The sequence below is a fragment of the Paralichthys olivaceus genome, chromosome 15 (assembly GCF_024713975.1).
Source record: "Paralichthys olivaceus isolate ysfri-2021 chromosome 15, ASM2471397v2, whole genome shotgun sequence".
Classification (NCBI taxonomy): Eukaryota; Metazoa; Chordata; class Actinopteri; order Pleuronectiformes; family Paralichthyidae; genus Paralichthys; species Paralichthys olivaceus.
Window position 1 is genome coordinate 165001 of NC_091107.1, and position 23496 is coordinate 188496.

The window sequence follows — 23496 nt, forward strand, 5'->3', positions numbered from 1 at the left end:
CAAAGAGACCAATGAGAAGGCAGAACTGGACCGACAGTGGAAGAAGATCAGCGCGGTGAGACACCAGTGTTTACAAACCTCAGTCAGCTGATACATGGTCACATGACTCGTCAGCAGAAGTGGAAGATATACACACATTCTTTACTTCAGTCAAAGTACACATACTTGTGTTAAAGGTCCAGTGTGTAAGATTCAGGTGAAAGGATCTATTGGCAGAAATTTAATGTAGAATAATCCTCATGATGTTTTCACTAGTTTGTTTCATCTAAATTGTGTGAATTGTAGTTTTCTTTACCCCAGAAAAGACCTTTTATATTTAAATATTTTATATTCAAATACTTTATATTTACATGGAGGGGACCCTCTCTACAGAGGCCGCCATGTTTTTTACATTAGACCAGACTGGACAAACTAAAACCTTTTGAGTTTTTATGACGACTGAAGCTGCCACAGGTTCTTCTTCCTGTTTGGAAGGAGAGGGGGGAGGGGTGTTCAGCTGCAACATGACACTTCACCACTAGATGTCACTAAATTCTACACACTGAACCTTAAAAGTACTGATTCCACCTCTTTACTCCAGTAAAAGTATAAAGTTTCCCTCTGAAGATCATTTCTCTCGACTGTATCTGAGACTGACGTCACATTAGTTAATAAAGAATTTTATAATAATAAAGATTATTTCACTTCAACCACTCGGACTCAAATCAAAAACTTAAAACAGGTTCAAGAAAAGATTTGTGAAATGTGTTCGACGTGTTGAATCCAGTTTTCTTCATTTAGTCCAGAGTGAAGTTTCATATCGGTGATGTTTGATTCTTCTCTTTCTTCCATCTTGTCTCTTCTCCACCGTCGAGTCTTGACCTTGTTACGTCAGTTGTGTTAAACTGACACACAACAACCACTCGTCTAAGTTATTTTTCATATAGATTGAAATCTGTTTTGATGCTGCAAATAAAAAAACCGAGTCCATTTTAAAAATGTAAAGAGTAAAAAGTTCCTATATATTCATGTTTAAATGTAAACTAAAAAAACCATCAGAAAAAGAAATGCTATAGAAAAGTACTTGAAAAGTATTTGTACTTGCTTAGTTCCAACCTCTAAATTAAACCAGTTCAGACAAACTGGTTTAATTGAACCAGGTTATTTGAACCAGTTTATGTAAACTCTCTCTCTCTCGATCAGATCATAGAGAAGAGGAAGAAGATGGAGGCTGACGGGTGAGTTCATCCTCATCATTCCTATCATCAGCCAATCAGAGGAGACCTGAGTGTTTTAACTGATAACTTTGTTTTTTTTTCAGGGTCGACGTGAAGAGACCGAAATACTGAAATCTGACATCTCTACTTTCATTTCCTCTTCCTCCTGGTTTCTACTGATTATTGATGATATGTAACCGCTTCATGTTTCTCTGTGAACGTCATGTGAACAGTGTGAGGTCACAGATGATCCGTGTTTGTGTTTTAGTTGAAAAAGTTGTTACTTTAACGTAAAAGCAATAGTTGTTAATTAGTTTTTAAAAAATCATCAATAAAACTTAACCCTCGGTTTCTTTGGTTTCTTTTCAGATGTCAAATTTATTAATATTGTGTTAATGTGATTTTAGGGAGAGTTTGTCATGTGATAAAACTGATTAAGCTCCACCCTCTCCGATCAGCCACTCCCACTTGACAAAGATGAGAGGTGCATCACTGCAGCGTTGATTGAAGCTGTTTTCAGACCGGAGCTCCAGGTAGAATCCAGAGTTCATGTTTCACAGCTGAACAACTCTGCAGCAGCTTTTCTGCACAGACTCGCTCACACCAGCATCAGATCTTCCTCGTTCTTCAGGTGAGAGGTGGAGCAGACAGACAGGAAGTGACACACCACACACTTTACTGTCTTTCATCACCATGGTGACAGTATCTTTCTTTGAACCTCCAGTGTGTAAGATTTAGGGGAAAGGATCTAATGGCAGATATACTGTTCTTTTTTCTTTTTTAAAAAAAATGCTGTGATGGATTCTACATCCTGACTGAAAGTTTTCCAACAAACTGTTACTATCTGAGTCGTCACACAGGTGGAACGCCACTTCCTCTCCAGCTTCTGTGATGTTTAAAAACACGTGTTTGAGAATTATACCACGGAGCTGATCTCCTCTGATTTACATTCTTTTTTAGCAGGCGACAGCGTCAAGGGTTGCTTTTAATGAGGCTGCTGTTCTATGAACAAAGTTATCAACTAATGTGGGAGTAAAGTTTGATAACTTTCCTGTATTGGACTGACACATGGCTGAGAGGTAAGTGTAGAAGGAAGCAGTTCTTTACATGTGTTCACAGTTTTATCAGATAAACACCGACTACAATAGAATTTCTGTTCAGAACCAGTGTCGTGAATAATTCTAAATTCAAATGTGATTAAAAAAAAATGGTCAGACAGAAGAAGGTTCTGTTGAAATATTATTACATGTTCAATGTCTCTGCCATATGTCAGAACAAGATCAAGAGTGGGATGTCAGCAGTGAGTGGGTTTATTCACATGTTGAGTGAAACCAATCAATCAATCAATCAAATGTATTTATATAGCACGGTATCACAACAAGCAGTTGTCTCAGGGTGCTACACAAAAGTCCAAGATCTTAAGAAACACAAAGTCCAACTTGTTCCACTCCGAGCAGGCATGAGCAACAGCGGGGAGGAAAAACTCCCAGGTGGAAGACACCTCCGGCAGAACCGGGCTCGGAGTGGACGGCCTCTGCCGGGACCAGTTGGGGTGATGGAGAAAGAACAAGTAATACAGGGGAGCAAAAGGAAATGAAGGAGGGGGGTGGAGACAGTGTCAGGTCAGGGGCTTGAATCCAGCCCGGGAATCTCCACATGGACGTTTGCATGATCTTCCAAGGGTGCGTTGGTCCCCCCGGGCACTCCGGCCTCCCTCATGGTCCAACATGCGCAGTAGTAGGACCCATGGCTCCAGAGGTGGGAGGTCCTCAGGTGAGAGTGCTGTCGGTTGCGTGACCCTGCATGTCAGCCCTGCGACAGACCGGCGACCTCACTAGGTCCATCCCTCACCAGGACCCGAGCCAGGACGGGCTCCGGAGAGCCGCATAGTATGGACCAAGGAGGGGAGGAGAAGACCCAAGGAGTTAGAGATATGTAATAAGATATAACAAAATAAACAGAGAGTGAAGAAGAGAGAAGGTGCTGGTTTCTGGTGCCTGATGGGTAATCCCCCAGCAGTGTAGGCCTATAGCAGCATAGCTATGGATGACTATGGTTCAGGGTTGAGCTAAAAGCTTTATCAGAAAGGAAGGTTTTAAGTCTAGCCTTAAATGTAGAGACTGTGTCTGCCTCCCTCACTGAGAGTGGGAGCTGGTTCCAAAGGAGAGGAGCTTGGTGACTAAACGTTCTACCATTCTGCTCTTAGTAACTCTAGGCACTACAAGGAGTCCAGAGTTTAGGGAGCGACGTGGTCTGTGGGGCAGTAAGGGGTTATGAGCTCGTTAATAGAGTCTATTATTGAGTTGAGAGCTGAACTAAGGCAGTTGTTGGCAACATCTACATGAATGTTGAATGTGCTTCGAGGAGTATGAGTATTAGTATGGCTTGGGGGCGTTGTTTCATCTAATCCTACATATTCTCCATCTTGCAGCCAGGTTTCTGTTAGACATGATCGATGTGATGATCGGTAATCAGATCATTAATAAGGAACCATTTTATATTGAGCAACCTGATATTTAATAAACCTCATTTTATAATTCTGTGTTTTGTTACCGGTGTATTGGCTGTGTTAACTTTTATTAGGTTTGAATGTATTACTCCTGTCCTGTTTGCTTTCGATTTAATGAATGTAGGTGGTCGGGGGGGCAGTAAAGAAAATAAAAACCATATTTCCTGAATTACTGAATTTACTGAATGTTGACATGTGAATACAGAACAGCAGAGGGCCGAGGATGGAGCCTTGAGGTACACCGTATGTTACTGCAGTAGAATAAGACAAGAGGACATGATGAACACTGTGTTCTGAATATTTATATGATACAATGACAGTGTAACAGGTTGTGGGTTAGTAGAGGTGGAGAGAAAATGATGACTCGTTAATAACAGTCACAGGTCTCAGTGTTGTAGAAAGATGTAAATAAGTTCAGGAGCCACTGTTGTGTTTAGGTACCGACCTTTATTTGTGTCTTCTCGGCTCTTTATGAACAAACACTTGTTTTTTAATTGACTCCTGTTTTATCTGATGTTCAAGTGAGTGGTTTATATAAGATGGAACAGGAAGGTCCAAAAAATCTAATTATATTAGAAATGATCCAAACTTTTCATGAAAGAATAATTTGAGCTAATCAGGTCGAGAGTCTTCTCCGGTTTGAAATCACATATTACACAAATGACGTGTGTGGCATCAGTAATCACTTGATGAGTCATGATTAGTAAAAACTCCTCAGTAGAAAATGATCTGCTGGTACAGATGATACATTCTCTGAAAAATAACATTATGATCAAAGTAAAACATTGTTTCCATGATATTTTCAGAGGGTTATGTTTTTGGATTGTCCCTCTGTCCAAAACCTCCATTGGTACGTCCGTCCTATTCTTGTGAACACGATATCTCAAAGACGCCTTAAGGCAATTTCTTCTTTACCTGATCAAATAATGATTAAATATTTTTTAAGTTGTTTCCATTTTGAAATAGCTGCAATGAGCTGAAGACTACTTGATATTAAATATCACTGGATGACGCACCTGTCGATCACTGTCTCAACAATAAATCCCACTCCTGCTCCAATTAGCATCCCCAGCCCTCCCCCTAAAGATCCAAGACCTGCTCCCACAACGGCTAAGCTACCATCTCCAATTTTCGCAACATATTCTTCTGCTTCTGTTCTTGTATCATCCCAGTCCCTATTTGGGTCGTCCTCCCAAATATCATCCATCTTTTTTTTTATGGCTCTCTCAGCCTCTTGGAACATCTCGTTGGTGTAGTATTTTCCTCCATTTCTCAGAACCATTGAGTTGATCTTCTCCAGCAGCTCATAGACCTGAGCAGGATTTTTCTGTCTGTTGTTAAAAACATGGTATCCTCCTTTGCACTGACTGAGGAAGTCGCTGAGAGCCTTATTTTCACCAATGGCTTTTTCTATGGAGACGCCGTCCTCCTCCAGATCGTCTCCACGGGTGAACAGGGTCATGGTGTAACATGCTGCCTGATCCCCAAACAGCTTCTGAATGATTTTCACTGTTTCTTCTTCTTCTTTAGTGAATCTGTCTGCCTTGATGATGACCAGGAACACATGAGGTCCAGGAGTAGCATATGTGATGCATTTAGCGATTTCTGCCTTCAACTCCTCTAGACTCATCCTGGTGTCAAACAGACCCGGAGTATCAATGACAGCCAGTGTTTGACCCCTGACCTTCACTGTTTCTTTCTGACACACTTTTGTCAATGAGGAAGTAGAAACTGATGAATGAAAAACCTTCTTCATTAAGATGGTGTTTCCTGCTGCACTTTTCCCAGCTCCAGTTCTCCCAATGAGAACCATCCTGAGGTGAGACTCCTCTGGATCTGCTGGAGAACAAACTTTTAAGTTAAGTCAATCAATCTAATGTTGTAGCCCATATTTACAAATCACAATTTCTCTCATTGGGCTTCACAAGGTGCAACATCCTCTGATCTTAACCCTCAGAGTTAAACTACCAACAAAAAAAAATATTCCTGTTGAGGTTTCCACAATGAAACATGCCAAGCCTTTAGAAAACAGACCCACTCTGTTGATTGGCAGTGGGACGATAGAGTCGGAGCAAAGAGCAGAGATAATGATTTAAGTCTGTTTCAGGTGAAACACTGTGTAACACCTGATTGCTACTCAAACCATGAAAACCGATGCCTCTCGCAGGAACGACAGAAGTCTAGTAGAAGCCAGGTGAAGATGAACACATCAACAAAATATTCACAACATTGATGAGAATAGATAGAGATCAATGTTTTAATACAAAACAAAATGGCCGACAAGTCACAAATCCTCCACAAAAAATATTGTTCAAGTGTTGCTTGTTGTTTTTAGTCCAGAACAAGCGACACAGATGGTTTCTCCTCAAGTCTTTATGATCTCCATCGAATCGACCTATTCTGTTTACACTCAGGTTAATAGACTTGATTGGTGGTCCTACTGGACATTAATTTAAAAAGAGAAACGATGAGGAAATAAATCCAGTGCGAACGAGGACTAGATTTTTCAAGCGTATGTAAGGTTTTACTCACAGGTTCGTTTCCTGGACATGTTGGTTTGTGAAGTGATGAGTCCTTTTCCTCTGAACTTTGATCAGCTGATGTTTATCATATGCTCCAAAGTTCACACACCTCCAATTCATTCCAGTTTGTCATTAGCAGTTAGCTCAGCTTACTTTGTTTTGGTTGAATGAAGAAAAATCTTTTGTCGTTTAATTGGTGTGTGTTTTTTCACTTTTTAAATTTTTTAATAAATGTAAAAAATAAAAATGTGACGTTTATTTTGAAACATCAACGTCATCACTGACCGCTGTCATGTGACTGAGTTAACAACATGGCTGCCGAGGATCTCCCATCTGAATTTGACGTCGTCATTCTGGGCACAGGTAAACGAACACCTGGGTTCTGTGACGTGTGACCTTGTGTGTGTCCGCTGATGCCACATAACCCCGGGTGGAACTGGCACAACCCGGGATATACTGAGGGGTTAGCTAGCGGCTAACGACCCCTTCATTTTAAAGGCAACGGCTAGCAGCTAGCGCCCGGCTGTTAGCTGCTCTTGTGAAAACAACAACAGCGTTAAAAGTGAAACGTAACCGGACAGTTGTTCGTTAGCTTCATTAGCTTCGTTAGCTTCGTTAGCTCCAGTACATGATGTTTCTCAGCTGGAGCTAACGACAGCTGAGCGTCATGCTAACTGTTAGCTCTCTTGTCTTCTCGTCAGATGTAGATGTGACAGATAACTGATCACTGACGATTCTGACTTGATCATCGATGTGTGCAGGTCTCGTTGAGTCGGTGGTCGCTGCAGCCTGTTCCAGAGTCGGACAGCGAGTTCTTCATGTCGACAGGTAATCAGTCACTCAGTCAGTCAGTCACTCAGTCAGTCACTCACTCACTCACTCACTCACTCAGTCAGTCACTCACTCACTCAGTCAGTCACTCACTCACTCACTCACTCAGTCAGTCAGTCAGTCAGTCAGTCACTCACTCACTCAGTCAGTCACTCAGTCAGTCAGTCACTCACTCACTCACTCAGTCAGTCAGTCACTCACTCACTCACTCACTCAGTCAGTCACTCACTCACTCAGTCAGTCACTCAGTCAGTCAGTCAGTCACTCACTCACTCACTCAGTCAGTCAGTCACTCACTCACTCACTCACTCAGTCACTCAGTCAGTCAGTCACTCACTCAGTCAGTCAGTCAGTCAGTCAGTCAGTCAGTCACTCACTCACTCAGTCACTCACTCACTCACTCACTCACTCAGTCAGTCAGTCACTCAGTCAGTCAGTCAGTCACTCACTCACTCAGTCACTCACTCACTCAGTCACTCAGTCAGTCATTCAGTCACTCACTCACTCACTCACTCACTCACTCAGTCAGTCAGTCACTCACTCACTCACTCACTCACTCAGTCAGTCAGTCAGTCAGTCAGTCACTCACTCAGTCAGTCAGTCAGTCAGTCAGTCAGTCAGTCAGTCAGTCAGTCAGTCACTCAGTCAGTCAGTCAGTCAGTCAGTCAGTCACTCAGTCAGTCAGTCAGTCAGTCAGTCACTCAGTCACTCACTCACTCACTCACTCACTCAGTCAGTCAGTCAGTCAGTCAGTCAGTCACTCACTCAGTCACTCACTCACTCACTCACTCACTCACTCACTCACTCAGTCAGTCAGTCAGTCAGTCAGTCAGTCAGTCAGTCAGTCACTCACTCACTCAGTCAGTCAGTCAGTCAGTCAGTCAGTCAGTCAGTCACTCACTCACTCACTCACTCACTCAGTCAGTCAGTCAGTCAGTCAGTCAGTCAGTCAGTCAGTCAGTCAGTCAGTCACTCACTCACTCACTCACTCAGTCACTCAGTCAGTCAGTCAGTCAGTCAGTCAGTCACTCACTCACTCACTCACTCACCCAGTCAGTCAGTCACTAAGTCAGTCAGTCACTCACTCACTCACTCACTCACTAAGTCAGTCAGTCAGTCACTAAGTCAGTCAGTCAGTCAGTCAGTCGGTCAGTCACTCAGTCAGTCACTCAGTCAGTCACTAAGTCAGTCACTAAGTCAGTCACTAAGTCAGTCAGTCACTAAGTCAGTCAGTCACTAAGTCAGTCAGTCACTCACTCAGTCAGTCAGTCAGTCACTCAGTCACTCACTCAGTCAGTCACTCAGTCACTCAGTCAGTCAGTCACTCACTCAGTCACTCACTCAGTCACTCAGTCAGTCAGTCACTCACTCAGTCACTCAGTCAGTCAGTCAGTCACTCACTCACTCAGTCAGTCAGTCACTCAGTCAGTCACTCAGTCAGTCACTCACTCAGTCACTCAGTCAGTCAGTCAGTCACTCACTCACTCACTCAGTCAGTCACTCAGTCAGTCAGTCAGTCACTCACTCACTCAGTCAGTCAGTCAGTCACTCACTCACTCACTCACTCACTCACTCACTCACTAAGTCAGTCAGTCAGTCACTCAGTCAGTCACTCAGTCACTCACTCACTCAGTCAGTCACTCAGTCAGTCAGTCAGTCAGTCACTCACTCACTCAGTCAGTCAGTCAGTCACTCACTCACTCACTCACTCACTCACTAAGTCAGTCAGTCAGTCAGTCACTCAGTCACTCACTCACTCACTCAGTCAGTCACTCAGTCAGTCAGTCACTCACTCACTCACTCAGTCAGTCAGTCACTCACTCACTCAGTCACTCACTCAGTCACTCACTCAGTCACTCACTCAGTCAGTCAGTCAGTCAGTCAGTCACTCACTCACTCAGTCACTCAGTCAGTCACTCACTCACTCACTCACTCAGTCAGTCACTCAGTCAGTCACTCAGTCAGTCAGTCAGTCACTCACTCACTCAGTCACTCAGTCAGTCACTCAGTCACTCACTCACTCAGTCAGTCACTCAGTCAGTCACTCAGTCACTCACTCACTCAGTCACTCACTCAGTCAGTCAGTCACTCACTCACTCAGTCACTCAGTCAGTCAGTCAGTCAGTCACTCACTCACTCACTCAGTCACTCAGTCACTCAGTCAGTCACTCAGTCACTCAGTCAGTCAGTCAGTCACTCAGTCACTCACTCAGTCAGTCACTCACTCAGTCAGTCACTCACTCAGTCAGTCAGTCACTAAGTCAGTCAGTCAGTCAGTCACTCACTCAGTCACTCAGTCACTCAGTCAGTCACTCAGTCAGTCACTCAGTCAGTCACTCAGTCAGTCACTCAGTCCTTTATAAATACATTATAAAAACTGTAGAATTAAATGATATTAAAGATATTCCATTAGAATCAGTTTATTAATGCCTTTATTTCAACATCTTGATTTGTTATTTATCAATGTATAAGAGAAAGAGCATCGTGTGCACATCACAAACCAACCTTTGTCTCGTGTCCATGCTCTGTGACGATGCTGTAAGAGATCTGTGTCTCGTTCCTCGTTGTCAGAGTGGGATTGCAGAATTGCCTCAAGACTATAAAGTCAGTAAAAACAAAGTGACTGCAGCTTCCTGTGTGTTTTCAGGAGAAGTTACTATGCAGCCAACTGGGCCAGCTTCACCTTCAACAGCCTGCTCACCTGGATACAACAACACCATGTGAGCACAACGCTGCACTCTGATTGGCTGCTGATTGTACTGCTGATGTCAGAGGTATTGTGACTGTTGTAACCTGTGGTTGGGTGTGTGGTAGGAGGAGTCTCAGTCCGAGTCGGTCCAGGATTGGTCGAGCCTGTTGGAGGAAGGGGAAGAGCTGATCTATCTGTGTAACTCTGACTCCACCTCCGTCACTAACCTGCAGGTGTTCTGTTTCACCAGGTAAATTCATGACCCCCTCAACCCGGGTAGTTAATGACAATCACTGGAACATTTGTCACACATACTTGATCACGTTTGTTATCAGAATAACAGTTTTCTCGTTTTAGCTTATGTCTTGGTCAGTCAGTTAAGCTCTGACTCTCAGGTGTGGTGTGTTTTTAGTGAAGAAGACGAGGAAGAGGAGGAAGCTCCTGATCCTTCAGACACCACAGAAGAAGAAGAAGCAGCAGCAGCTGAGGATGCTGTTGAAGAAACAGGATCTTCAGGTTTAAGTCTTGTTTCTTCACTGTGATTTTAATGAGCAGCATTACTGTGGACTGACATATTTACATTTATTAACATGTATGTACATATTTCAACTTCACATTGAGATTGAAAGACAAGCTCAGTCTCACATCTCCACTGTATGATCCAGGATCCATGATCCACGGTCCGTGATCCATGATCTGTGATCCATGATCCAGGGTCTGTGATCCATGATCCGTGATCCATGATCCAGGGTCTGTGATCCATGATCCGTGTTCCATGATCCAGGGTCTGTAATCCATGATCCAGGATCCAGGGTCCGTGATCCATGATCTGTGATCCATGATCCAGGGTCTGTGATCCATGATCCAGGGTCTGTGATCCATGATCCGTGATCCATGATCCAGGGTCTGTGATCCATGATCCATGATCCGTGTTCCATGATCCAGGGTCTGTGATCCATGATCCAGGATCCAGGGTCTGTGATCCAGGGTCTGAACATGTCCCTGTTTTTATTCCAGGTTTACAGGACAAAGAAAGAAAAGAGGAAGCAGCTGAAGGAGAAGAGGAAGAACAGGTGTGGAGGGTGGGGCCAAAAATGATGTGTAACAACCATTCACAGATCTGCATTATGTTGACAGACAGATGTTGTGTCCAATCACAGGGTGCTCACACTGTTGGGGAGGAGCCAGAAACAGCTCAGTCACGCCTCTCTGTCCCTCAATGCCAATCAGAGCCACTGAGGAAGAAGATCAGCTTCGCTCAGCTGGTGAAGGAAGGACGCAGGTTTAACATCGACCTCGTCTCCAAGGTAACGAAACCGAATCTTCATCAGTAACCAGAGTGTAGCTTAGCAACAATACAACAAACTACTGCACAACAACATGAAAAACACTATAACATATAAACACATTATATATACTAACACTATAACATATAAACACATTATATATACTAACACTATAACATATAAACACATTATATATACTAACACTATAACATATAAACACATTATATATACTCACACTATAACATATAAACACATTATATATACTAACACTATAACGTATAAACACATTATATATACTAACACTATAACGTATAAACACATTATAAGTACTAACACTATAACATATAAACACATTATATATACTAACACTATAACATATAAACACATTATATATACTAACACTATAACATATAAATACATTATATATACTCACACTATAACATATAAACACAATATATATACTAACACTATAACATATAAACACATTATATATACTCACACTATAACATATAAACACATTATATATACTAACACTATAACATATAAACACATTATATATACTAACACTATAACATATAAACACATTATATATACTAACACTATAACATATAAACACATTATATATACTCACACTATAACATATAAACACATTATATATACTAACACTATAACATATAAACACAATATATATACTCACACTATAACATATAAACACAATATATATACTCACACTATAACATATAAACACATTATATATACTCACACTATAACATATAAACACAATATATATACTCACACTATAACATATAAACACAATATATATACTCACACTATAACATATAAACACAATATATATACTCACACTATAACATATAAACACATTATATATACTCACACTATAACATATAAACACATTATATATACTAACACTATAACATATAAACACAATATATATACTCACACTATAACATATAACACAATATATATACTCACACTATAACATATAAACACAATATATATACTCACACTATAACATATAAACACATTATATATACTCACACTATAACATATAAACACAATATATATACTCACACTATAACATATAAACACAATATATATACTAACACTATAACATATAAACACATTATATATACTAAGACTATAACATATAAACACATTATATATACTCACACTATAACATATAAACACAATATATATACTCACACTATAACATATAAACACAATATATATACTAACACTATAACATATAAACACATTATATATACTAAGACTATAACATATAAACACAATATATATACTCACACTATAACATATAAACACAATATATATACTCACACTATAACATATAAACACAATATATATACTAACACTATAACATATAAACACAATATATATACTCACACTATAACATATAAACACAATATATATACTAACACTATAACATATAAACACATTATATATACTAAGACTATAACATATAAACACATTATATATACTCACACTATAACATATAAACACAATATATATACTCACACTATAACATATAAACACAATATATATACTAACACTATAACATATAAACACATTATATATACTAAGACTATAACATATAAACACAATATATATACTCACACTATAACATATAAACACAATATATATACTCACACTATAACATATAAACACAATATATATACTAACACTATAACATATAAACACAATATATATACTCACACTATAACATATAAACACAATATATACCCTAACTCTATAACTTCTTTTGCAGCTGATGTATTCTCGTGGCTCATTGGTTGATCTGCTCATCAAATCAAATGTCAGTCGTTATGCAGAGTTCAAGAATGTCACTAGGATACTCACCTATCGCCATGACAACGTGGAACAGGTGTGTTGTCCTGTCTGTCTCTCTGTTCTTGCCTCACTCTCTGTTCCTGCCTCACTCTCTGTACCTGTCTCACTCTCTGTACCTGTTTGTCTCTCTGTACCTGTCTGTCTCTCTGTACAGTCTGTCTCTCTGTACCGTCTGTCTCTCTGTACCTGCCTCACTCTCTGTACCTGTCTGTCTCTCTGTTCCTGCCGGTCTCTCTGTACAGTCTGTCTCTCTGTACCGTCTGTCTCTCTGTACCTGCCTCACTCTCTGTACCTGTCTGTCTCTCTGTTCCTGCCGGTCTCTCTGTTCCTGCCTCACTCTCTGTTCCTGCCTCACTCTCTGTACCTGTCTCACTCTCTGTACCTGTCTGTCTCTCTGTACCTGTCTGTCTCTCTGTACCGTCTGTCTCTCTGTACCGTCTGTCTCTCTGTACCTGTCTCACTCTCTGTACCTGTCTCACTCTCTGTACCTGCCTCACTCTCTGTACCTGTCTGTCTCTCTATTCCTGCCTCACTCTGTCCCTGCCTCACTCTCTGTACCTGTCTCACTCTCTGTACCTGTCTGTCTCTCTGTACCATCTGTCTCTCTGTACCATCTGTCTCTCTGTTCCTGCCTCACTCTCTGTACCTGTCTGTCTCTCTGTACCGTCTGTCTTTCTGTTCCTGCCTCACTCTCTGTACCGTCTGTCTCTCTGTACCGTCTGTCTCTCTGTACCGTCTGTCTCTCTGTACCTGTCTGTCTCTCTGTACCTGTCTGTCTCTCTGTACCTGTCTGTCTCTCTGTACCGTCTGTCTTTCTGTTCCTGCCTCACTCTCTGTACCGTCTGTCTCTCTGTACCGTCTGTCTCTCTGTACCGTCTGTCTCTCTGTACCTGTCTGTCTCTCTGTACCTGTCTGTCTCTCTATTCCTGCCTCACTCTCTGTACCTGTCTCACTCTCTGTACCTGTCTCACTCTCTGTACCTGTCTGTCTCTCTGTACCATCTGTCTCTCTGTACCATCTGTCTCTCTGTACCATCTGTCTCTCTGTTCCTGCCTCACTCTCTGTACCTGTCTGTCTCTCTGTACTGTCTGTTTCTCTGTACCTGCCTCACTCTCTGTACCTGTCTCACTCTCTGTACCTGCCTCACTCTCTGTACCTGTCTGTCTCTCTATTCCTGCCTCACTCTGTCCCTGCGTCACTCTCTGTACCTGTCTCACTCTCTGTACCTGTCTGTCTCTCTGTACCATCTGTCTCTCTGTACCATCTGTCTCTCTGTTCCTGCCTCACTCTGTCCCTGCCTCACTCTCTGTACCTGTCTCACTCTCTGTACCTGTCTGTCTCTCTGTACCATCTGTCTCTCTGTACCATCTGTCTCTCTGTACCTGTCTGTTTCTCTGTACCTGCCTCACTCTCTGTACCTGTCTCACTCTCTGTACCTGTCTGTCTCTCTGTACCGTCTGTCTCTCTGTACCTGTCTCACTCTCTGTACCTGCCTCACTCTCTGTACCTGTCTGTCTCTCTATTCCTGCCTCACTCTGTCCCTGCCTCACTCTCTGTACCTGTCTCACTCTCTGTACCTGTCTGTCTCTCTGTACCATCTGTCTCTCTGTACCATCTGTCTCTCTGTTCTTGCCTCACTCTCTGTACCTGTCTGTCTCTCTGTACCGTCTGTCTTTCTGTTCCTGCCTCACTCTCTGTACCATCTGTCTCTCTGTACCGTCTGTCTCTCTGTACCGTCTGTCTCTCTGTACCTGTCTGTCTCTCTGTACCTGTCTCACTCTCTGTACCTGTCTGTCTCTCTGTACCGTCTGTCTCTCTGTACCTGTCTCACTCTCTGTACCTGTCTGTTTCTCTGTACCTGCCTCACTCTCTGTACCTGTCTGTCTCTCTGTACCGTCTGTCTCTCTATACCGTCTGTCTCTCTATTCCTGCCTCACTCTGTCCCTGCCTCACTCTCTGTACCTGTCTCACTCTCTGTACCTGTCTGTCTCTCTGTACCATCTGTCTCTCTGTACCATCTGTCTCTCTGTACCATCTGTCTCTCTGTTCCTGCCTCACTCTCTGTACCTGTCTGTCTCTCTGTACTGTCTGTCTCTCTGTTCCTGCCTCACTCTCTGTACCTGTCTCACTCTCTGTACCTGTCTGTCTCTCTGTACCTGTCTGTCAGGTGCCCTGCAGTAGAGCTGATGTGTTTGCGAGTCGTCAGCTGTCCGTGGTAGAAAAGAGGAAGTTGATGCGTTTCCTTACTTTCTGTGTTGAGGAGACTGAGGAGCAGCAAGGTGAGACACCTCACCTGTCTGTCTGCTGATGTCATGATGACATTCGTAGCATCAGAGCATCATGGGTAAGATCCTGTCTTCCTTCAAGCTTACAGCGGTCGGCCATATTTGGAGTTCTTGCGTGACCAGCAGCTTGGAGACAACCTGCAACACTTCCTTGTCCACTCTATTGCAATGGTGACAGAGGACACACCCACAGAGGCAGGGCTTGCTTCCACACGTCACTTCTTGCGCTGCCTGGGTCGCTACGGCAACACGCCTTTCCTGTTTCCTGTATATGGCCTTGGAGAGATACCACAGTGTTTCTGTAGGTAAGAACTGTCTGTCCGACCCCGTCTGTCTGTCTTTATGTCTCTCTCTCTACCTACCTACCTGTCTGTCCGTCAGTGTCTCTGTGTCTCCTTCCCTCTCTCTCTGTCGTCTGTAACGCACGTAGCGATGGATCAGTTGTCATGATGATGCTGCTGCCTCATTAGAGAGGAAAATGAATATCAATGAGGAGCCTGTTGCCCGAGACTCAGTTGGTTTATATAAACAACGATTCTTAGCAGAATGTGTTGGTGCACACACGTCAACACACGTGATGCAAAGCGTGTGCAGACCTTTTTTAGAATAGTTTTTGTAAAATCTAAGAACCAAACTTCTCTATCTGTAGAAGTGAGGACACTTAGTAACACACTGAGCCACAGCTGACTGTGATTGGTCGAGACACGAGCCAAGGTACGCAGCTGATTAAACTTGGGATTGTTTTCCTTCGTGCTGATTGGATGGTGGTTGTCTCTCTGCTGTGTTTCAGGATGTGTGCTGTGTTTGGAGGAATCTACTGTCTGAGACACTCTGTGCAATGTGTGATCGTCGACAAGGAAACCAACAGGTACCAGAGCTACGTTATATACAGTCAGTGATCGTCTTTATATACAGTCACTGATCATCTTTATATACAGTCAGTGATGGTCTTTATATACAGTCAGTGATCCTCTTTATATACAGTCAGTGATCATCTTTATATACAGTCACTGATCATCTTTATATACAGTCAGTGATCATCTTTATATACAGTCAGTGATGGTCTTTATATACAGTCAGTGATCATCTTTATATACAGTCACTGATCATCTTTATATACAGTCAGTGATCATCTTTATATACAGTCACTGATCGTCTTTATATACAGTCAGTGATCCTCTTTATATACAGTCAGTGATGGTCTTTATATACAGTCAGTGATCATCTTTATATACAGTCAGTGATCGTCTTTATATACAGTCAGTGATCCTCTTTATATACAGTCACTGATCATCTTTATATACAGTCAGTGATGGTCTTTATATACAGTCAGTGATGGTCTTTATATACAGTCAGTGATCATTTTTATATACAGTCAGTGATCCTCTTTATATACAGTCAGTGATGGTCTTTATATACAGTCAGTGATCATCTTTATATACAGTCACTGATCATCTTTATATACAGTCAGTGATCATCTTTATATACAGTCAGTGATCGTCTTTATATACAGTCAGTGATCCTCTTTATATACAGTCAGTGATGGTCTTTATATACAGTCAGTGATCATCTTTATATACAGTCACTGATCATCTTTATATACAGTCAGTGATCGTCTTTATATACAGTCAGTGATCGTCTTTATATACAGTCAGTGATCATCTTTATATACAGTCAGTGATCATCTTTATATACAGTCAGTGATGGTCTTTATATACAGTCAGTGATCGTCTTTGATGATGGACACATTTGTCCATCTCATTGAATTGAAATTTGTCTCAAATATTCAGTTTGACTCAAAGATGACCTGATAGAATTTGGTGGTCAAAGGTCACAGTGACCTCACATCCCTGTGTATGTCATACACAGCTCAAAGAAAATACTTAATGTTCAGTGTAAAGATCCATGTGTCCATTTAGAAGAACAAGTGATTGTGAATCAGTTTCTCTGTTTTGGTGCAAATCAAAGTCACATCAGGTTCAATGAGACAAAAGTAAACGAGCCCCAACAGGGAATGTTTTTAATGTGGTGTCCACAGACAGCTGCTCTCTCCTGGTCCTTCCTGACTCACTCTAGTTCTGTGTTCTGCTCGGGTCCTCGTCACTACTGGTAGCATGAGGCGCTACCTGCAGCACCATCAGGGTGCACAGGTAGTCCAGCTCCTCCTGGAGGACTCATCCATACCTGTGGTCACAAGAAGGTTTGTGTCTCCTGCGAAGTCTCCAGAGTGTGGAGGAGACATTACAACAGGAGACGTTACACCAGGATAGCTGGACAGCATCAACCCAGCAGCAGGTATCTGCTCCTTTGTGTGAGGAGGAACAGGAGGAGCACTGCTCTACAAAATGACCTCCAGCAGGTGACTGATGTGTTTCTGACCAAACTGTCAGAAACAGACTCCAGGAGGAGACATGACGTCCTCTAGTGGGACCTGAGCTCACAGTCCAGCACCAAGCAGCTCCATTCACCAGAGAACACCAGGACCAGCAGGTTCACCACTGGAGCCTTGTTCTCCTCACAGATGAGCAGGTTCACACTGAGCACATGTGACAGATGTGAAAGGATCTGGAGAAGCTGTGGTGAACGTGACGCTGCTGTAACATCATCTATGACCGGTCTGGTGGAGGGTCAGTGATGGTCTGTGGAGGCAGATCCCTGGAGGGTCACATAGACCTCCATGTCACAGCCAACGGTTTCCTGACTGCTGCTAAGTACCAGGATGAAATCCTCAGAGCGACTGTCAGACCGTATGCTGGTACACTGGACCTCTGTGCATCCAATGCTACCAAGTCCGTCCACAGACAGTCCAGGAGCTCATTGATGATCCAGGTCAGACTCCACCCTCCGACTCATCAGGAGCATCATGTGTTAGGAGAACATATGGGCACCAGGAGGCCACACCCACTGAGTCACTTGACGACTTGATTCACACACGTTGGATCAGCCGGTGGTTTCAGTTTGTTACTGGGATGTTCAGGTTTGAATCCAGCCTCACTGGGTTGATGGTTTTAGTTTCCTTTGTTTCGTTGTTTTGTCATTTTGTTCTCAACTAATTCTACAATGTTCATCAGTAAAGATTTTACACTTGAATCATTCATTAAAATCTGATGAGTCATTTAACAGTTTTTTGTCCGGAGGGAATTTCATAACATCTGGTACAATTCACTGGGACTCAACGGCCCGGGCGTTACTCTACATCACTCCATCTCACCCACAGTATTTTCTGTAACTAAGCAACTAACTGCAGAGTAGACAATCTACTTCCTGTTTACACCACATGAACAGTGGATAGTCATGTATGTGAATGATTGTGTGACATGTTGTCAGGAGTGGATTAATTTTTTTTAAAATTTCAGAATAAGAAAAAAAATTATACAGCTTTTTCTCCTATGTTTTTATTTTAGGTGTAAGGCGGTGATTGACATCAGAGGACAGCGAATCAGCTGCAGCCACTTTGTGGTGGAGGATGGCTACGTGTCAGTGGAGAGGAAAAAGGTGGCCACACCCACCAGGTGAGGACACACAGAGGTCACAAGGAGGACTGGCTGGGGTGACATCATCGTGTGACATCATAGACTGATGTGTTTGATTGGTTTGTGTCTGAACGTGTTTGTGAATCCAGGTTCATCAGCAGAGCCATCCTGATAACTGACGGCTCCGTTCTGCCCACTGACTCTGAGCAGCAGGTAAATCCTCTGACCCTCCAGCGCCACCATCAGGCCATGACGTTTAACACACATAGTTCCTGCACACACAACAGTGTGTGTTGAGTGCAGGAAGTGAACTGAGGTCCTTCACATGTAATGCTCTGTACAATGTTATTTTATACCTGTCTGTGCTCAGGTTTCCATGGTAACGCTTCCTCCAATGGCAGCGGGGTGTCCGTCGGTGAAGATGGTGGAGCTCTGTCCGTCCACGATGACGTGTTTACCAGGAACCTGTGAGTTGACACGCCTCCGATAACATGATCCGTGGTTTATCATGTTTGTGTCATGTGTCTCATTTCATCGACCAATCAAACCTCCAGTCAAAAATATTCTACAACAACAAACCCCATCGGTTACCATGGAAACGACTCGTCAATGTAATCTCTCCATAGATCTGGTCCACCTCACCTGTCAGTCAACTGGCTCCGCCTACCAGGACCTGTCGCCACTGGTAACCAGATTGTTCCACACTCCAGAGTCACATGACCAAGGTGACACACACACACACTCTCTCTCTGCTGCTCAGTCATGTATGACAGTGAACACGTGATAAAGTAACTATACGTCTAAAGTCTAAGATGCTGGGTTGTGTGTGTAGGCGAGCGTCCGTCTGTCCTCTGGTGTCTGTACTTCAACATGCCCGACGGGGCAGCAGTCGAGGTCGATGGTCACAACCTCCCATCAAACGTGTACGTGTGTTCTGGACCAGATGGAGAGCTGGGACACGAACACGCCATCACACAGGTGACGTCTCTAACACATCTGGTGTCTCCTGTGACTCACTTCCTGCTCTACATGCAAATTCATGTTATTTGTGTTTATGAGTATGTGTTGCATGTGGACACGAGCCAGTGAAGAGACGAGCCAGCAGAGTGTGAATGAATCAGCTGTGAACAAAGGATTTCACCAATTTATAGAAAGCTTGGATCATTGTGTTTACAAACAAATCAAAGACAAATGGCAGCAGCTCAGAGGACGTCCCTCATTTGTCCCAGGACAGACTCACGTTCACACTGATGACAGAATGTGGACACGTGTGCACACCTGAACTTAGAGCTGTTCACTTGTGATTGGATCACAGTAACAACACCTTCACCATGTGAACGGGACCAGGGACGAAGACATGACTTTCTAATTACATCAGTTTCTCCAACATAAAAGATGTTAAAGAATTTCAAGACTCAGGAGCCACTTCACATGTATAAATCAGTTGTGACCAGTTAGAACCCGATGGTGGTGCTACGTGTCAACTGATTAAAATCTGATCCGCTGACGTGTTCACGTTTTTCAGGCGGAGTTGATTTTCCAGAAGATTCTCCCTCAGGAGGAATTCTGTCCTCCAGCTCCAAACCCTGAAGACATCATCTACGATGCAGACGCTGCAGAGGGAGACGGCCTGAGTCGTCAAACCGAGGAGTAGATATTTACCCTGTAGTGCACTGTGGGTAAAAGTTGCATTCATCCATTTTATTTTTTATATTTTCTGCTTCCTGTCATATTTAAAACTCAATAAAGTTAAACTGAGCACATTCCTTTTTTCCCCCCCACTACACTGCTGCATGATGGGAAAGATAAGTTGTTGCCTTTGGACTCTGTTCATCCTCTACAGTCAGATTCAAGATGTTTCATTCTTTTCTGCCTCTGTTTCAAGTTTTATTTTTGGAAATTTAAACAAATTAAAAAAACTATGTGACAGCTGCAGATGAGGAAGTATTCCAGGGCAAAATATCTGAGTATTTCTAAAACTACAAATCATCAAAGGTGGACGAAGATTTATAGTAAAAGAACTTTAACACTGAATTCGCATTGAAACGTAAGAGCAGCATCTGTTCATGTTTGAGGCTCCAAAATAAAATATTTAATCTAAATAAATTTCAATTCAGACACCGAACAGATCAGTCAGACTCAAGAGTTTTGACTGTAATCTTTTTATTATCAGAAAACTTCCTGCAGTCTACAGACGGCGACCGCGACGTCCTCCCTTCCTCCGGGTTGAGTCCGATGGGATCGGAGTGACGTCCTCTGAACAAACGAAGAAACGGGAGTTAGACTCGGGGTCGTTAGATCTGACATATTTTTAGTTGGATACAGCTTCCTGCGTGAAGATGTGTGTGATGTTTACCGATGCGTCCGATCTTCATGCCGGACCGAGCCAGCGCTCTGAGTGCAGACTGAGCTCCAGGACCTGGAGTCTTTGTCCTGGAACAAACAAGACGCTGTTTAACTGACAGGTCGTCATGATGACAGATATCCACGTTTACACGCCAGCGTCAGAACTTGTTAATCTGTTGATTGGTGTTTACCTGTTTCCGCCGGTCGCCCTCAGCTTGATGTGCAGTGCTGTGATTCCGAGCTCTTTGCAGCGCTGAGCGACGTCCTGAGCCGCCAACATGGCGGCGTACGGAGAGGACTCATCTCTATCAGCTTTCACCTTCATCCCACCGGTCACGCGGCAGATTGTCTCCCTGGAAACACACACGCATTAGATCTCCGCAGATTACGTTGGACGACAGAGCGCAGGTGACATCTCATGTATACACATGTGGTTAATTATGGAGAAGTTCAAATTAAATCACCTCAAATTTTGTTAAAATGTCTGAGACAAACAACTTGTGTTCTATGAGGAACATTCTGTGAAGTGTTTGAAAAGAACAAAGACAAGAACTCTGAAGTTGGTTTTACAGTGAACTTTCAGTTGGATTCAGGTTTTCTTCAACGTGAACCAATCGAAACCATTAAAAAGCAGGAAACCTGGACAACATTATGAATTTGTTAAAATAAAACATCTCATTTATCAACCTACAGTGTCTCCATGGCAACACTGTTCATTCCTTTAAGACTGAGAACTGTAGTAAGATTGTTGGCATGGAGACGGCAGATGGTGAGCGAGTCACTTACTTCCCCGAGAGATCGGTGACGTGGACGAAGGTGTCGTTGAAGGAAGCGAAGATGTGACAGACTCCAAAAACATTTTCTCCTTCAGCGACCTGAGGACCAAGACTGATCACCTGCTCCTCCTTCTTCTCTTTCCCTTTACGAGGAGCCATTGTTCTGAGGAGGAGAAGAAAATTACTTCAGACAAGGAATGTCACGATTAACCCATTTTACCATAACCACCGCTTCATTACGTAACAATTGTAAAAACTACGACGTGTGATCTCTCAGCTGAGAGAACAGAACCGAGGAGAGAACGTCCACGTTTCCTGTTCCACCACCTTTTCCTTCTTTAGCATCAATAACATGAAACCGCTCTGCCCCTCAGCCGCCCACGCGTACAACGGGTCAGACGGTGGTCAAACAAGTCACGTGACCATCACTACCACCTGCAGTCCATGACGTCATGACACACAGATCGATGCACGTGGATGCGATCATTCACAGTGCTCTGACGTCATGAGAGCCATGCATATCTGACCCGAGTCAAAGCGAATCACGGACCGACCGGAACAACGAGGAGCGGAAGCTACATTAGCATCTTAGCTTCTACGTTAACTACTTTCGCAAGTTGGCTTCTCGTGACTGACGCGCTCCCGCTTCACGCCGTGATACGCACGCGCCTCACCTGCGACCAACGCGCTGAATACGGTTTATTATCCGGCTGCTGGACTGAGTTCATAGACAAGATGGCGTCGTGTGTCCGGTCACACAAACATGATCTTTTTAACAGCGTCGGTTCGACTCACAGAGAAACTCGTCACAGCAGGAGGGTGAAGGAGAAGAGGCGCCGCAGCGCAGCCGAGTTTCACACGAAGATGATGGAGAACAAGCGCAGATGTTAGAAGATGAAGCGGGAACTCACCGAGCTGCGTCTCTTCTTCACTCTGACACAGAAAAGAAAGAGCTTCCGCTTCCGGCGCACAAGATGACGAGTTCGGCGCCGGAAACAGCTGCTGCCGCCACGTGGTCTCCCGGTGAAAATTATTATATATTTATTTACAAGTTTATTTAGGAGTTTATTTATAAGTTTATTTAGGAGTTTATTTATAAGTTTACTAGGAGTTTATTTAGGAGTTTATTTAGGAGTTTATTTATAAGTTTATTTATAAGTTTATTTATAAGTTTATTTATAAGTTTATTTAGGAGTTTATTTATAAGTTTATTTATAAGTTTATTTATAAGTTTATTTAGGAGTTTATTTATAAGTTTATTTATAAGTTTATTTATAAGTTTATTTATAAGTTTATTTATAAGTTTATTTAGGAGTTTATTTATAAGTTTATTTATAAGTTTATTTATAAGTTTATTTAGGAGTTTATTTATAAGTTTATTTAGGAGTTTATTTAGGAGTTTATTTATAAGTTTATTTAGGAGTTTATTTATAAGTTTATTTTTTTTAAATGTGGCCCTAATACTCCGTCATAATCAAAATTAATATTGTTTATTTAATAATAATGTTTAAATGTTGTCTCTGTATTTTTAATTCCATATATATTTATATACACATTTATATTCATATTTCACAGTTTTTATCAAAGTTCTTTTGACTGTTAATACTGTGTATTTATTTTACCTAATTCACGTGTGTCTTCAATGTTGAATCTATTGTTGAAATGTAATTATTATTTTTGTACGTGATCATTTTAA

The 23496-nt window shown here is 42.4% G+C and overlaps 4 protein-coding genes and 1 long non-coding RNA gene across 7 annotated transcripts in view; 3 read left to right on the top strand and 2 right to left on the bottom strand.

The window, feature by feature from the left end:
• Nucleotides 1-1545, top strand: part of ik (IK cytokine) — a 7803-nt gene extending 6258 nt beyond the window's left edge. The window contains exons 18-20 of the mRNA XM_069539373.1: nucleotides 1-55; nucleotides 1183-1217; nucleotides 1301-1545. The exon at nucleotides 1-55 is cut by the window's left edge and continues 54 nt beyond it. Coding sequence (XP_069395474.1) covers nucleotides 1-55; nucleotides 1183-1217; nucleotides 1301-1328 — 118 coding nt within the window. The 3' untranslated portion in view covers nucleotides 1329-1545. The remainder of the gene's footprint in view (nucleotides 56-1182; nucleotides 1218-1300) is intronic.
• A 621-nt stretch (nucleotides 1546-2166) lies between these two features.
• LOC138413768 (uncharacterized) lies at nucleotides 2167-2776 on the top strand. Its single transcript, XR_011246157.1, has 2 exons — nucleotides 2167-2275; nucleotides 2654-2776. It is a non-coding gene; the product is annotated as an uncharacterized lncRNA (long non-coding RNA).
• Nucleotides 2777-4132: 1356 nt separating this feature from the next.
• On the bottom strand, nucleotides 4133-6391 carry LOC109644429 (GTPase IMAP family member 9-like). Of its 2 annotated transcripts, none has more exons than XM_020109808.2 (2): nucleotides 6238-6391; nucleotides 4133-5541 (listed from the first exon to the last, which is right to left on the bottom strand). In XM_020109808.2, the coding sequence occupies exons 1-2, from the start codon at nucleotides 6254-6256 to the stop codon at nucleotides 4706-4708; spliced, it is 855 nt and encodes a 284-aa protein (XP_019965367.1). In that variant the 5' UTR covers nucleotides 6257-6391; the 3' UTR covers nucleotides 4133-4705. The 2 variants fall into 2 exon arrangements, with proteins under 2 accessions (XP_019965367.1, XP_019965366.1); XM_020109807.2 differs by having other exon boundaries at nucleotides 4133-5544.
• Nucleotides 6392-6494: 103 nt separating this feature from the next.
• On the top strand, nucleotides 6495-20441 carry chm (CHM Rab escort protein). Its single transcript, XM_069539372.1, has 17 exons — nucleotides 6495-6590; nucleotides 6989-7055; nucleotides 9706-9778; nucleotides 9873-9997; nucleotides 10160-10263; nucleotides 10765-10820; nucleotides 10908-11054; nucleotides 12838-12954; nucleotides 15088-15199; nucleotides 15288-15510; nucleotides 15996-16073; nucleotides 18610-18717; nucleotides 18828-18891; nucleotides 19049-19145; nucleotides 19305-19403; nucleotides 19511-19656; nucleotides 20204-20441. The coding sequence occupies exons 1-17, from the start codon at nucleotides 6539-6541 to the stop codon at nucleotides 20330-20332; spliced, it is 1797 nt and encodes a 598-aa protein (XP_069395473.1). The 5' UTR covers nucleotides 6495-6538; the 3' UTR covers nucleotides 20333-20441.
• Nucleotides 20442-20824: 383 nt separating this feature from the next.
• rps14 (ribosomal protein S14) lies at nucleotides 20825-22833 on the bottom strand. 2 transcript variants are annotated; one of them, XM_020111464.2, is made up of 5 exons: nucleotides 22712-22833; nucleotides 21811-21963; nucleotides 21216-21377; nucleotides 21035-21111; nucleotides 20825-20934 (listed from the first exon to the last, which is right to left on the bottom strand). In XM_020111464.2, the coding sequence occupies exons 2-5, from the start codon at nucleotides 21957-21959 to the stop codon at nucleotides 20867-20869; spliced, it is 456 nt and encodes a 151-aa protein (XP_019967023.1). In that variant the 5' UTR covers nucleotides 21960-21963; nucleotides 22712-22833; the 3' UTR covers nucleotides 20825-20866. The 2 variants fall into 2 exon arrangements, with proteins under 2 accessions (XP_019967023.1, XP_019967024.1); XM_020111465.2 differs by having other exon boundaries at nucleotides 22596-22810.
• Nucleotides 22834-23496: the final 663 nt, after the last annotated feature.

Excerpts from the sequence above, each read along its gene's own strand:
- chm (XM_069539372.1), top strand. The coding sequence starts at position 6,539 with ATGGCTGCCGAGGATCTCCCATCTGAATTTGACGTCGTCATTCTGGGC. Across the intron at positions 16,074-18,609 it reads GTCGACAAGGAAACCAACAG|GTGTAAGGCGGTGATTGACA; the intron begins GTACCAGAGCTA and ends TTTTTATTTTAG. Across the intron at positions 18,892-19,048 it reads CCACTGACTCTGAGCAGCAG|GTTTCCATGGTAACGCTTCC; the intron begins GTAAATCCTCTG and ends GTCTGTGCTCAG.
- rps14 (XM_020111464.2), bottom strand. The coding sequence starts at position 21,959 with ATGGCTCCTCGTAAAGGGAAAGAGAAGAAGGAGGAGCAGGTGATCAGT. Across the intron at positions 21,378-21,810 it reads GTCACCGATCTCTCGGGGAA|GGAGACAATCTGCCGCGTGA; the intron begins GTAAGTGACTCG and ends GTGTGTTTCCAG. Across the intron at positions 20,935-21,034 it reads CATGAAGATCGGACGCATCG|AGGACGTCACTCCGATCCCA; the intron begins GTAAACATCACA and ends TCGTTTGTTCAG.